At 42.5% G+C, this 14,221-nt stretch overlaps 1 protein-coding gene across 1 annotated transcript in view; it reads left to right on the plus strand.

Annotated features, from left to right (window-relative positions):
- Positions 1–13,686, plus strand: part of LOC137261875 (doublecortin domain-containing protein 1-like) — a 51,052-nt gene extending 37,366 nt beyond the window's left edge. The window contains exons 31-39 of the mRNA XM_067799683.1: positions 5,474–5,733; positions 6,064–6,247; positions 6,409–6,606; positions 6,967–7,212; positions 8,003–8,139; positions 8,666–8,752; positions 9,066–9,215; positions 11,033–11,218; positions 11,501–13,686. Of these exons, the coding sequence (XP_067655784.1) occupies positions 5,474–5,733; positions 6,064–6,247; positions 6,409–6,606; positions 6,967–7,212; positions 8,003–8,139; positions 8,666–8,752; positions 9,066–9,215; positions 11,033–11,218; positions 11,501–11,551 (1,499 nt within the window). The 3' untranslated portion in view covers positions 11,552–13,686. The remainder of the gene's footprint in view (positions 1–5,473; positions 5,734–6,063; positions 6,248–6,408; positions 6,607–6,966; positions 7,213–8,002; positions 8,140–8,665; positions 8,753–9,065; positions 9,216–11,032; positions 11,219–11,500) is intronic.
- Positions 13,687–14,221: the final 535 nt, after the last annotated feature.

Here is a 14,221-nt window from a genome sequence, read left to right on the forward strand (position 1 = left end):
TAATACAGAGTCAGAAAGACATCAATCAACGTAATCAACAGGCGTCGGCAACTAGATTGACACCGACAGCATCATCAATGCCTCAGAACCCTTATCATCTACAGCAGACATTGCAGATGTCGACTGCAACCTCGGGCATCGTAGACACAGTCGTCACTGCAGTCAACACAGGCAATTGACGCAGGTGCCTTCATGCAACAATTCACAATGCAGATGATGAATCTTATGGAGCGATGGTTCCTTATGGAGGAAGGAAGACGACTGCATTCGTGAGCAGTGTTAACTGCGAATCAGCGAGAGCACTCGTCTAGACCTGCACACACGTCTGAAGATGAAGAAGAGGTGTATGCATGCACGCACTCTAAAAGATCCAGGTCCCGGTCATCTGGTCGCGGTACAGAGAAGGACACACACATGTCGAGTGAGTGCACTCGCACGAGTAGTTGTACTTGGGTGAGTGACGTCACTTGCTCGTCTCCCCTGTTCATAGAAGGGGCCGTATGCAGTCATCCTCCCCTTCAGACTTAGATTCACACATTCGGGATCATCAGTGATCTGTGAATGCGTCTTACTCTAGGAGTAAGAGCTGTCACCAGAAGAAGCCCTCTTCTCAGATTCAGAAGTCACATCATGGATCATGGATGGCTTAAACCTTGTCTCACCGTCTAAGGATTCCAATGAACTCAACACGTATAAGATGAAGAATGATGACATCGATACGTTAACGTTCCTGCGGATAACTCCTGTATTAGGTCAGCAACCAAGTTTCAACAGCAACATGTGCCGCCATTTAACACACGTCGTTTCCCTCTTCATCACATGGAGCCATTTATCAGAGCACCTGATGTAGATGAAGGTTGCAAAGTTATCAATGCAGCTTGCAGGAGGTTTTACAAAGTAGAAGACAACAGGCTGTCGCAACTCGACACTACTAAGAGGCAAACCCTTTTCGGATTAGCTCGATCCAGAGCCATCAACGAGACAAAATCATGACAAAATTCAGCAATCCTGCCAATGAGGAAGAGAGGATGATCCTGTCTGCGCTTATCACACAGAGGAGGGATCAACAGTTTATGTCCAAACATCTAGCCTCTGCTACTGCGGGTCTTAATCTACTACGGAGACAGGGGTTCCTGTCCGCCGCGTCATGGAGTGAGAACTTCTCAAAGCCTTCGTATCAAGCCCCATGGTCTGCACCTACTGTGTTTGACAAGAAGATTGAAGAGGTAGCAAGATCAGTTGCTCAAGATTCAAGGGAAGTCATGATGATCAAATCCATCGACACTTTGACTTCTGTCCTTAAACAGGCAAATCAGTCCAAGTTCTGCAGGGTTCAAAGAGCGAGGGATAAGAAATTCAACGCTTGAGAGGAGAAGCTGTCTTCTTCTTTTCGTCGCCCCTATGGAGGAAATAAGTGCCTGCAGACGTCAGGAAGATCATCAAGGGATGGAGGAGGAAATAAACGCTGAAGATCAGGTTCGGAATGACTGGAGTCTTCCACCCCCAGCCGTTCCCATACAACCATCTCAAGTGGGTGGACGTCTTCAATTTTACTGGAATCCTCAACGACAACGATGTCATGAATATTTTGCGAGACGGCTACAAGATTCTGCTGGAAGATACACCACCGCTTACAAAACTACCAACTCCAATCATCTATGCAGACAATCAACTAGACGGGTTGACCGATGCTGTATCAACACTGTTGCAGAAGGGAACAGTAGAAGTAATACAGCCACAGAACCTAAAACCCGACTTTTACTCCCCAATCTTCTTGGCACCGAAGAAGAATTCGAGAGAGAAATTCCGACTCATTTACAACAAGAAGTTTCTATGGAAGCCAGAACATTTCAAGATGTTACATTTTCCTCATCCGACCAGCAGACTATCCAGCCAGCATAGATCTGCAAGATGTGTACCTGCATATCCCGATTCATTGAGAATCCAGGAAATATCTGCGCTTCCTTTTCAATGGTCAGCACTACCAAGGGACGGTCCTACCATTCGGAATATCTTCGGCCTCATGGCTATTTACTCGGGTAACCAAACCCATCGTCAAATATCTACATCTCAGGGAGCTATGCAGTGCTTTTTTTCTGGACAACGGCATGCAAGCGCATCAACAGAAGAGTCAACTCAGACTACAGTTAGACTTCACAATCGGGCTACTAACACAATTGGGTTGGTTAGTAAATCACCGATCGAATGTCTGGGCAGGAACCTATATGTTAGAGCCAGTTTTCAACAACCATCTCTATGTAGACTCATCTCTGCAAGGATAGGAAGCTCATCTAGGAAATGAGGTAGCAGCAGAAACTTGAACAAAGAGGAACAGGCTCTTCACATCAACCAGTTAGAAATGAAAGCAGTCATTCACGTAATCCACCACTGGTCGATAGCACTGAGAGATAAGTTATTAATGATCCACACAGACAACTCAACAGTAGTCTTTTACATAAACAAACAAGGGTCAACGAGATCACTATCTCTACTACACCTGATGTTTCAACTGTTCAACTTAGTCGACAGTGTGAATCTTCAAGTAAAAGCATGTCAACACCAGGAGCCTGCAACATCATGGCAGACGCCCTATCTCGTCTTCTTCATCCATCACCAACAGAATGGATGCTGCATCGGGAAGCGTGTCAACTAATCAGTCAGGCCCTCGGATCACCGCAAATAGACCTATTTGCAACGAGGTTCAACAAACAGACAACGACCTTTGTGTCACAAGTACCAGATCCCTTAGCCTGGGCAACAGACGCTCTCAGCATTCAGTTTGAAGGACTGAACGCTTTTGCGTTCCCCCCTCTAGTACTGCTACCGAAAGTCATCGAAAAAATCAGACAAACGAAGGGGTTACATTTAATTTTGGTCGCGCCCTACTGGCAAACGAGAGATTGGTTTCCAACACTTATAGAAGAGTTAGGACAACAAACACTACAATTACCAGAGTGGAAGAATCTTCTCATCCACCCCCACACAAAGCAGACGCACTGCCAGCCATCTGTATTTCATCTTCATGTATGGTCTAAGATGCGATTTCATCGCAAAGAATCAACTGCCAGGTCAACCGGATAGACAGTTCCGTATACCAGCCTTATCTTCAATCTTGGGACCTCATGATACACAAAATTTATCATTATGTCCAGTGAGAACCTTGAAGATATACATTGCACGTACTAAGTCTAGAAGACTAACGGTTCAAGCGCCTGTATCTACTCAGACACCTAAGGAAGTATCCTGCAACAATATCTCAGAGCATATAAAGCAGCAGGATTGGAACCTCCGCGAGCCTCCAACCCACACAAAGTCAGAGCCTTGACTCTACACTAGCACTACATGGGAATTGCTCGCTATCAACTATAATGGAGGGCTGTTTTTGGAAGTCAAACACGCCTAGCCCGCTCAGCCACCGCGACTTCCACCAGAGCGGGCTAGGCGGCTGACTTTGTGTGCTAGCGATTAGGTGCCTGACTCTGAGGGTGCGGGTTCGAATCCCGGATGGGACTCAACCAAAAAAAGTACTAGAATTTGTACTTTACTAAGAAAGTGAAATCCCAAATATGACATATGTTGCATTTGACCACTTTCTAAATGGCATCGTGTAATCGAGTCAGGATAAGTATAAAATATCAATTTTATTCAGAAAAATACATTTTTATTCAGAAAATTGCATAACATTATCTGTCCTCAGAATATGAAAATCCAATATTTACATTTATCTGACAATTTGATGTGCAACAGGCGATGTTGTATAACCAGACTTGACTGTATATATTTGATGATTTAGTTCAGGGACTGGTCATATTTTGTTGAGAGGGAGAGTGGAAACGGGTCTCATCTAAGAACTGTACATTTTCAGTGCTACAGCCAGGCAGAGCCATTGTGCCATTCACGCTAAAAAATATGCTTTGTTTTGGGGGGTTTTTTTTCAATGCTAGAGCATACCATTGGCCCAACATTAAATATAATCCACAGGTCTTGTATACAGTCAGGCCGCGTTAATCCGGACACTTCTGTTTTTCATCAAAAACGTTCGGATAGTGAAACGTGCGGACTACTAAAACGAACTGTTATGAACACCACTACAGTAGAGTTACTTCCCTTTGACATGGCAATACAAAAACATATGAATGTATACAAGTTTCTAAAGACTTACAGTTTGTAGACATAACAACTTGAATATTCATATGACAACCAATCAATGCATACAATCATGTCTGGATACATTATACACATGACAAAACTCACTGTGAAAGAAATCTTCTTGGAGATTAAGTGATTGTGGCCGGTCATCTTCAGCACACTGGATGAAATGCTTGACGAGATATTTCTTGTAGTGGGCCTTGAAAGTTCTGCGATGTGGTGTCTGGGGACAAGAAATTAACTGTCATGTTGGTCAGTTTGACATTGGCACACTTGTGACAGGCAGCATTGTCACAAAATAAGATCACGTGTTGACCATGTGATTGCATCTGTCTGTCATATGATCATAGCCAATCACAAAATATATCTGATGTCATCCATGCTTTCCTGTTAAACTGATATCGGACATACATTTGTGGATTAAAGTCTTTTGCAAAACATCTGGGACGTCTAGAATTTGCGATGACAAACGTCTTGATTTTGATCGATTCAGTTGCGTTTGCACACAAGGCGATGGTGATTCTTTCTTTTGATTTCTTTGTGCTAACCATTTTCTTGTTTGCCAGCGTGTGATTTGGTCCGAGTTGTATGAAACAACCCTGTCTCGTCCATGTTATAATCTAATAATTTTGTGTTTTATACTGCAAGTAAGCATGACTGGCATTACTCAAACTAGCCAAAAGTAAGACCTACTAATTGATCAAAATCACAAACTAACAACATGTTCAACTCGGAAGTGTCACTTAACAATTACCAGTGAATGGGGCTCATGGTGTGAGGAGATTATCCGAACCTTTTTGATGTACCACCTGATTAATGAAGCAAAACTATGTGTAATTAGCTAATCTGTTACTGCTAATTAATGTCCGGATACGGAGAGTGAAGCACCGGATTAATGAATCAACAGGTAATGAGTTTACATAGTAAACAAGATTGGTTACAGCTAGGTTTTGTTCAGATATCGCGGGAATCGGAATATCGGGGTCCGGAGTAACGCTGCCTGACTGTACCATGGTTCCCATGAATGGCAAAAGTCACAACTGCACTGACACACGGTTTAGTAGTTATGGTGCCAACTGGCAACACTTACAAAAATCCTGGCTGTTGCGGACACAGACACGTTTTAACAGCCCCCCTTGTCCATGTAAAATGTTTTTCCAAGACACCATTGTGCCAGTAATGTTAAACAAGTGCCAAAATAATATTCAGATCAGATTCAGGATTCATGCCACCCTGTTTAATTGTGCAAAGTCATATTTTGCTGTATAGTAATGCTTGGTGATATCGAGAAATGTTGCTAGTCAAAGATGTTCTGTGTCTACAGCTAAGAAACTTAAGCTGCGTCACGTGGGAAGTTTCTGTGTGCTGAATGGCAAGGTGGACCTGTCAACACCTGAGGCTGAGATCACTCTGCGGAACTGGGAGGAGAGTTTGGCAACACTGCGGGAGGAGACCAGTGTCAAGACTATTGCCAAGCAGATCTCCGCAGCAAAGTCTGTGCGGACAGTCAAGCTGCTTGCGTACAAGAATGGAGAGGGCAGAATGAGGACTGGCGAGAAAGTCTACGGATCCAGCATACAGGGGGTAGGTTGGGTCAGTTCGGGGGTCACAGCTTGGGGGAAAGGTTGGCTTGTAGATCACACAGCTATCAGGGATAGGTCACATCAGGTCAGGGGTCACAGCTTGCTAGGGTAGTAAGAGTTTGAGGGCACACAGCATTCAGGTAAGGTCAAGATCAGGAAGTGGATGAAACTTACAATGTAGGTTCAGGGATGAAACACAGTATGGTGTACAATGATTGTGTCAAAGGTCACACATCATACATGGGAAGCATCCACAGGCATATCTCACATGGTAAGGGTCGCACCACAGATTGAAGTGCATGTTTTACTCCCATGATGCCTGTCTTCCCAGATACTGAACCAGTGCACCCACCAGCTGGGGCTGAGCAAGCCAGCAACAAGACTCTACACGGAGGATGGAGTCCTCGTCCTGGACATGGACGATCTGGTTGACTGGGCCGTGGAGAACTACAAGGCTGTCATGGCCGACCGTATTGAGAAGATCGTCATGATGGAGAACAGTGATAGTGAGCAGTGTGAGTGTAATGTACTTTACTTTTCATCCTCCTGTACTCTACATGTCAGCATTGCTTACTTTACATGTCACGTATCATGCTACCAGTTTTCAGATGTGAAAGTTATGTGCTCTGTAATGCAAATGGTCCTTCAGAATCACAAAATGTCCAACATGTTGCAGCAATGACCATGGTCCATGAGGGTGGAGACAACAGGATGGCGCTCCAGGACCAGGCCTCACAAGAGGTGCACTCACAACTCACTCGGGCCATGCACAACATGGAGCAGTTTGATGAGGATGAGCGTGGTGGTGGCGATGTGGAGGAGAGAGGGGCAGGAGACGTTGCTGAGGAACACCATGCTCGGGAGGAGAAGACAGGTAGGTTCTGGAAGGAGGGGATAGTGACATTGTAGCTGTGGAGTGGGCTTGGAGACTGGTGAGGTGTCAGGGTGGGGATCACAGGTGGGGTTTTCTGAGGGTGTTGAGGCAAGGAGGGTGTGGAAATGTTGTCAGAAGCTAGGCAAATGACAAAATTTCATAGATGATCAACTTCTATTCTACATTTTCACATTAGTATAGTTAGTACATTAGTTTCGGTATAGCTTCTTATACCGTTTTCAAATTCAGATAGGAGTTTATGAGGTCAAGAGTTGGATGGTATGTCAGTAAGCATTGGACAATATTTTAGAGCATTAATACTTTCTGTCATGATGTAGTGATTCCCCTATTGTGTCACAGAGCTGGACTCCCAGGAGACAAAGAAGTTGGAGCGGAAGAGGGAGGAACTGCTGAGTCGGGTGCCGTTGCCGCCGCTTGAGACCATTCTCAGATACCCCATCGAGCTGTGGGTCTCTGGTGGCAAGAACTTTGTGCCTCCAGAAGTGGTTGAGTCTAAGGATATCAATCGTAGAAAGAAGCGAGCCTTCCGAGCACAGGTTTCTCTTGATCTGGACATAGAGAAACATGTCCTGCGTCAGATGAAAGGTGGGTGTAGCCAAGTCGCTGTATGTCTTTAGGTACAGTGTAGCCAAGTGCCTGTATGTCTTTAAGTACAGTGTAGCCAAGTGCCTGTATGTCCTTAGGTACAGTGTAACCAAGTCCTTGGATGTCTTTAGGTACAGTGTAGCCAAGTGCCTTTATGTCCTTAGGTACAGTGTGGCCAAGTCCCTGTATGTCTTTAGGTACAGTGTAGCCAAGTCCCTGTATGTCCTTAGGTACAGTGTAGCCAAGTGCCTGTATGTCCTTAGGTACAGTGTAGCCAAGTCTCTGTATGCCTTTAGGTACAGTGTAGCCAAGTCCCTGTATGTCCTTAGGTACAGTGTAGCCAAGTGCCTGTATGTCCTTAGGTACAGTGTAGCCAAGTCTCTGTATGCCTTTAGGTACAGTGTAGCCATATCCCTGTATGCCTTTAGGTACAGTGTGGCCAAGTCTCTGTATGCCTTTAGGTACAGTGTAGCCAAGTGCCTGTATGTCCTTAGGTACAGTGTAGCCAAGTCCCTGTATGTCTCTAGTTAGGTACAGTGTAGCCAAGCCCGTGTATGTCTCTAGGTACAGTGTGGCCAAGTCTGTGTTTATATGTTGCACATTGAAATCTGTGAGATGATGTTTCAGTCTAAACTGTACCATTATATACAGTGCTTCAGTGTCACAGGACTACTGTCCTCCTTGTCATTACGTGACAGTCTGACTGTCAGAAAGATACTCTCAGCCGGCTGTTACTCCTTGCACCTCCGCCATGATCACAGTTGTCATCAATGTTGACTGGTGTTTGCAGGTCGTCGGATGGAGGAGTTGAACCCTGGGGAGTATAAGTCCACGCTCAGCACCTCCCAGCCGGTGGTCATCCAGGGGCAGTGGCAACAGCTGACCCCCCAGGAGCAGGCCAAGCACGACACAGTCCACAAGCTGGAGGTAGGTATTGACCATCTGGACTTCTTGGTTCCCGGTCTGGAGAACGGAACATTTCCACTGATAAACAGATATAATAATCTCGTCGGCAAATTGCAATGGCATTAACAGGTTACCCTAAGATATTATGTCAGCTTGTCATTCATTGTTTTGCCAACTTATTTCCAACTGAAATTATCTCTGACTGTATTGAAAGGTATAGCAACTGTAATGTTCAACAAAATGAAACAAGATTTTTTATTAAGAATAATGTAGAAACTTTGACATGGTTGTGTTACAATGTATGTTTGTGTTACAATGTGTGGTTGTGTTACAAAGTGTGGTTGTATTTTGTGAAGCTATGTGATTGGCTGTTGCTGTGATAATGATCCTCAGTGATATGCAGTATATTTGGGTGACATTATGTAATAAGTATGACACTGTGTAGCAACTGTGACACTGTGTAATGAGTGTGACACTGTGTAGTAAGTGTGACACTGTGTAATAAGTGTGACACTGTGTAGTATGTGTGACACTGTGTTACTTACAGACCCACCTGGGAGAGATCAAGGCTAACCAGAGACTGGGACTGGCCAATGTCAACCTGAAGGGGAGACTGTACCTCCAGCCCAACATGGTGAGACTATAGTAGCAACAGCGGGACAAGATGCAGGCCATTGAAACATATCATGCTTTACAAACTTTCTTCATTATATTTTAGGGTAATGTGAAAATGAAACGTGAATGTCAAAGCCATCCCTTACAATTACTGGCTTTTCAGTGAAATGGAAAAATACTTTCCTTTCCATGTAGACTTGATATTAACTCTAAGTAGAATCTGTAGTTAGGTAATTATTATTAACTAACAAATGGTTAAGGAAACAAACATGTTTCATCCTGAAGGTTGTCAGATGTAAACCAGTTGTGTAAAGATTCTGTATTCTGTGTAGAAACGTGTTCAAGTGTACCCAAACGGCGAGAGTCTGGAGCGAGCGGTGTATATCTGGGGGGAAACCCTGGACCAACTCCTGGAGGCAGCTACCACCAAACTGACACTGTGGAGGAAGGCCCAGATGTTCTTCACTTCCGATGGAAAATTGGTGAGTAGATTAATACGCCCTCTGTCTGTAGATTTTCTATATACACCTGCTGTATATGTACTGAGAGAGTGAATGAGCTTACCTTTAGCTTTTAGCAGTATTCAAGCATTTTGACCGTGGGGGACATCAGAAAACGGCTTCACACAATCTACCCATGTGGGGAATGGAATTTGGGTCATTTGTGTGATGAGCAGAGACTTGAACCACAAGAGTACCCCACCATCCAGCTGGTGAGCAGATACAGTATGGTTCAAAATTATTGAGAATAGCTAAAGCATTTCATATTATTAAACGAGAACAAATCAGATAAAATTGAATGTATTGTAAAAGTGAACTGACCTTTTCATGTTGTGTAGGTAACAATTTAATATTTTATCAAGTCTCCTTGAGCTTCACGGCACAGTCTAAGACGGGTAGGCATACTTCCTATCAGAGAGGTTAGTGTCTCGTGAGTTATGCTGTCCAAGTATCGGACCACTTCTCTCTTCATGTCTTCAATTTTTGTCAACCCCTTTTGATTCACACATTCCTTCATCATCCTCCAAATGTTCTCAATGGGATTTAAGTCAGGACTATATGCAGGAAATGGTAATGCAGTCACATTTTTCTCCTGAAACCACTGCTTGGCATGTTTTGCGGTGTGTTTAGGATCATTATCTTGCTGCAAAATCCAGTCATTTCCATAAAACACGTGCACTTGGAAGGAGAAAATTATCTATTATGTTAGTGTAGTGTTGACTTGTCAGATTTCCCTCAAACACACACAGCGGGGTCGTTCCTAATAAGGATATCCCTCCCCATACATGAAACTTTGGGCTGTATTTAGGTCGTCGATACAACGGTGCTGACGCAGACTTTGTCCATATTTTCACATTATTGGGATATACCCATATTGAGCTTTCATCAGTAAAAATCACATTTTCCCAGTCAAAGTTTTCATGTGCCAAACACCACTCAACACGCCTGTCTTTATGTTCTTGTTTCATGAGAGGAGAAGGAATTCCAGTCTTTTTCTCCCATCCAAGATCAATCAAATTTCTTCTAACTGTAGATTTTGATACAACTGTTGATCCCCTTTCTATCATTTCATACCTGATGTTGGAGATGCTTGCCCTTTGCTTTTTAGACGCTAAAATTCCCAGCCGGACGCGATCTGAGAAGTCCAATTTTCTGGGTCTCCCTGCTCCTTTCTGGTGCCCCAAATCCTTTCCCTCTTTAAAATTCTTCCTAATCCTATACACAGTAGAAAGAGGAGTTCCTGTTCTCTCTGCCAATGTATTTACATCATCAATTCCTTGATTACACAACTCAAAAATCAACCTTCTTTTATCTTCAGCAGACATTGTTGACAGTGCTGAGGAAAATGACGTCGGCTACAAATTCAGGGGAGGTAACTCTAATTGTACTATACTCAGTAGGCCAAGATGAGTTACCTCCCTTATACCATTACTTAGTTTTAAGTATCAGTGAATCAGCTGAGGTGTTAGGATAGCTCAAAGTAAGAAGAAAAATTCTCAATAATTATGAACCAGACTATATTTGCTCCATATATACCAACTATGTGACAAATGCTCTGTATTTAGATGATATAGTAACAGATGTCACACATGCTCTGTGTTTAGAGGATATATTGACAGATGTGACACATGCTCTGTGTTTAGAGGATATATTGACAGATGTGACACATGCTCTTTGTTCAGAGGATATATTGACAGATGTGACACATGCTCTGTGTTTAGAGGATATATTGACAGATGTGACACATGCTCTGTGTTTAGAGGATATATTTACAGATGTCACACATGCTCTGTGTTTAGATTGAGACATATGATGACATCGAACGAGACCAGTTACTGTGTGCCTCTACAGGGAAGGCCTTTAAGAAACCAAGAGTCCAGATGTTAGATGTTGAGGTGAAGGCCAGTTGGGGGCGAGCACGACGAGCGTATGGTCCTTCAGCAACAGACGTCAGGGTTGATGCTAAGGGGAATCCTAAAGTTGATGTAAGCTGACAGATTATTCTCATTCTTATATTTTCACTGAAGTATTTTAATTCTGAAATTTGATTTTGAAGTTATCCTGATTTTGCTTGGGAGGTTCTGTTGTTTAAGGTGATATGATACGTCTGTGACACTGACCAATGCTGAATTAACTGCATTGTATGTATCCATTGGTCCAGATGGCCTGGCAATGTGAAAACTCTGAAAAGATTTGTATACAGTGCATCGTTTGAATTACTTTTTATGTGAACTGCTTCATCACTGCTCTGTATGGTTTATCTTCAGGTGGATCCATTTGGTCCTCCAGAGTTGGCTTTGCCTTTAGAAGCTCCCTAGTTGGAAAGAACACGGAGCCAGGGACGGGGCAGGCACACCTCTGCAGCAGCAGCAGCAACATCAACAGCAGCACAGGTGTTTGTGAAGGACTGCTTCGATGCTCACTAGTTCCATGGAGCAGCCAGAGGTGCTACAATCTATGCCAGATTGATGTGTATATTCTAGAAACTCTGCTAGAAGGCATAATTTATAAAGACTTAGAATAATTAGCTTATAGAGATCTGTGTGGATTTGTTGTTGTTACATGCAATGGTTAAAATATGCCACTTTCTTCATTATAGGCCCATGTGTGATCTGTAGATAGTTGGTTAATACAAAGCTGACGAAAATCTTGTAGATAGTTTCAGGATAGACATTTGATGGTGGTATTTTGGGTGCTGCAGTTGTCGTAAACGGTGGTCTCAGCTCTAGTGAGCATTTCTTGACACAAGAATCCTGAAGGTGATATTCGGTGTGAATGACCTTGTGTTTTGTTGCAGTAAGACACTAAGTGCTGATGTGAAAGTTTGGAACCTTACCTTGACATATGTTGTTCTGTATTCCTCTTAGTTATTCTTTCAGCGTGGTTTGTACACCTGTACCCAGTGACCAGCTTCTAGAGAATTATTTCCTCGCTTGGAGTTTGATGATCATGGTTTGATCTTTAGTTCATCTGTCTCACACTAGTGGAGTGGCTGGTAGACTGTTGTCGAGATATATGTCCAGCACTTTCTAGTCAATAGTACCCGGATTTGAATATATGTCTATTAAACATCACCTGTGTAGTTATGTCATAATGGACATTAAGTACCTGTGTGTGGTTGAAACACTCATGTACGCCACCAGTGTACAGTTACATGTAACATGCCTGGTATTGCATTGTCAGCTACATATTGATTTGGATTTTGCAGACTGTAAAAAGTTTTGCAGAGAGTATTGGGTATGGCTGCAATGCTGTTGCCTTGATACTGTTTCTTGGTAATTGTTACTAGCTTGGGGACAGGTCCAAATGTTTTACCCGGGTACCCCACTCCCTATTACCCAACCCTATCCGGATATCCATTATGCTAATTACAGATATCAAATTTGTCAGAAATGACAACATATTCTTCAGCTGGGAGTCAAAAAGTTTCGAACTTTTCAATATCTTAACCATGTATCATATTCAAAATCAGTGGCTGTAAGTTTTGTGTAAATCTTCAAAGACAATACAACTTTTTCATCAAGAAAAAATAACAACTTACACTTTTCAGTCTATTAGTCACATGATCTTAACGGGACGGTTATTGACATGGGTACCCAGGTCCAATTCATAATCCACCCATCCCAGGTATCCGGGATACCCGTCCCAGCCCTAATTGTTGCCATTTGTCTTATGCCAGTAAATGAACAGTAAGTAGAGATAGTCTGTGGTAGAAAATGGCATTACAAGCAGACAGTGTAGATGCCTTGTGAACAGTGTACCTGCTTTATGGGTGCCAGAGCTTCACTTGACCTATACACAGTGCATATGAACTTCACCCACTCTATTTCAGTGTCACACAGTCCATTTTACCACTACCATTTTACCACTACCATTTTACCAACGGGAAACATTATAATTGTTCAAAGTTGTTGTATGATTATTGTGTATACATGTTGTCAGTGTTCTACATGTTCTATTTTCTTTCTTCATGTTTAACCTGAGATCTGTATGACAGAAATTGTTTTTATGGTCTGTCCAGTTCCGTCCATGGTGAAGATTGTATTTGTCTGTGATATGATTTTGTTTACTTTATATCTGTGAGTTTGAATATTCATGAATTAATGTTTATAGAATATACAAATCATCCACTTGTAGATCATTTACCCATACTAACACGTCTGTGATATGATCATCTGTACTGTACTACTAGTACACTGTGCAGAAACATCCTACATCTGTGGCTGTCTAACACACTTGCTGATTACAAGTGTTTACCACATACATGACAAGTTTTTACCATTCCGTAGGATAGGATTTTATTACTGTTTCTGTTGAGGTGTATTGTATTTTTATAGAGATATATTGATTATATTCCAATTACTTGTAAAAATTATTGTACATAAGACATTTTCACAGGAGCTTGTTTCAAAACATGGAGAACTTGCTAGAATAAAATTGATTCTAAATAGCATCATGACTGTTGTTACTGATTTATTGCATGTGAGTACTGTGTGAAGAGTTGAATGGTCCTGGGTTGAAGACATTAGACAGGCAGGATCTACTGTTCAGTCAGTTTTGTTCCACAAAGAAGTTCCAGTATCTTTATCCAGACAAAATAGTGAGCTATGGATTTGCTTTTTAAAGTGAGGGAATTCCTTGTGCAGAACTTCATTCCTTTGACATTCATCACTCACTCACTCACTCATTCAAGAAGCAGTGATGAACTAATACTGTTTTTGAAACCTCTGAAGATGTCCACCTCTGTTGATTTCACCCATTAACCCTGTAACCTCAAGGTCAAGAAACTACATCGTCCTTCGATTTAACATATTGATTGAAGATTAAAGAAATTTTGGATTATTTGATGTTTTGATAGCAAAGAAATCATCTTTATCTCAGCCAACTTTAACTGAGGATCCAAACAGTCAGCCTTCTAGGAGGATCCAAACAGTCAGCCTTCTAGGAGGATCCAAACAGTCAGCCTTCTAGGAGGATCCAAACTGTCA

Source organism: Haliotis asinina, chromosome 14 (genome assembly GCF_037392515.1).
Source record: "Haliotis asinina isolate JCU_RB_2024 chromosome 14, JCU_Hal_asi_v2, whole genome shotgun sequence".
NCBI lineage: Eukaryota > Metazoa > Mollusca > Gastropoda > Lepetellida > Haliotidae > Haliotis > Haliotis asinina.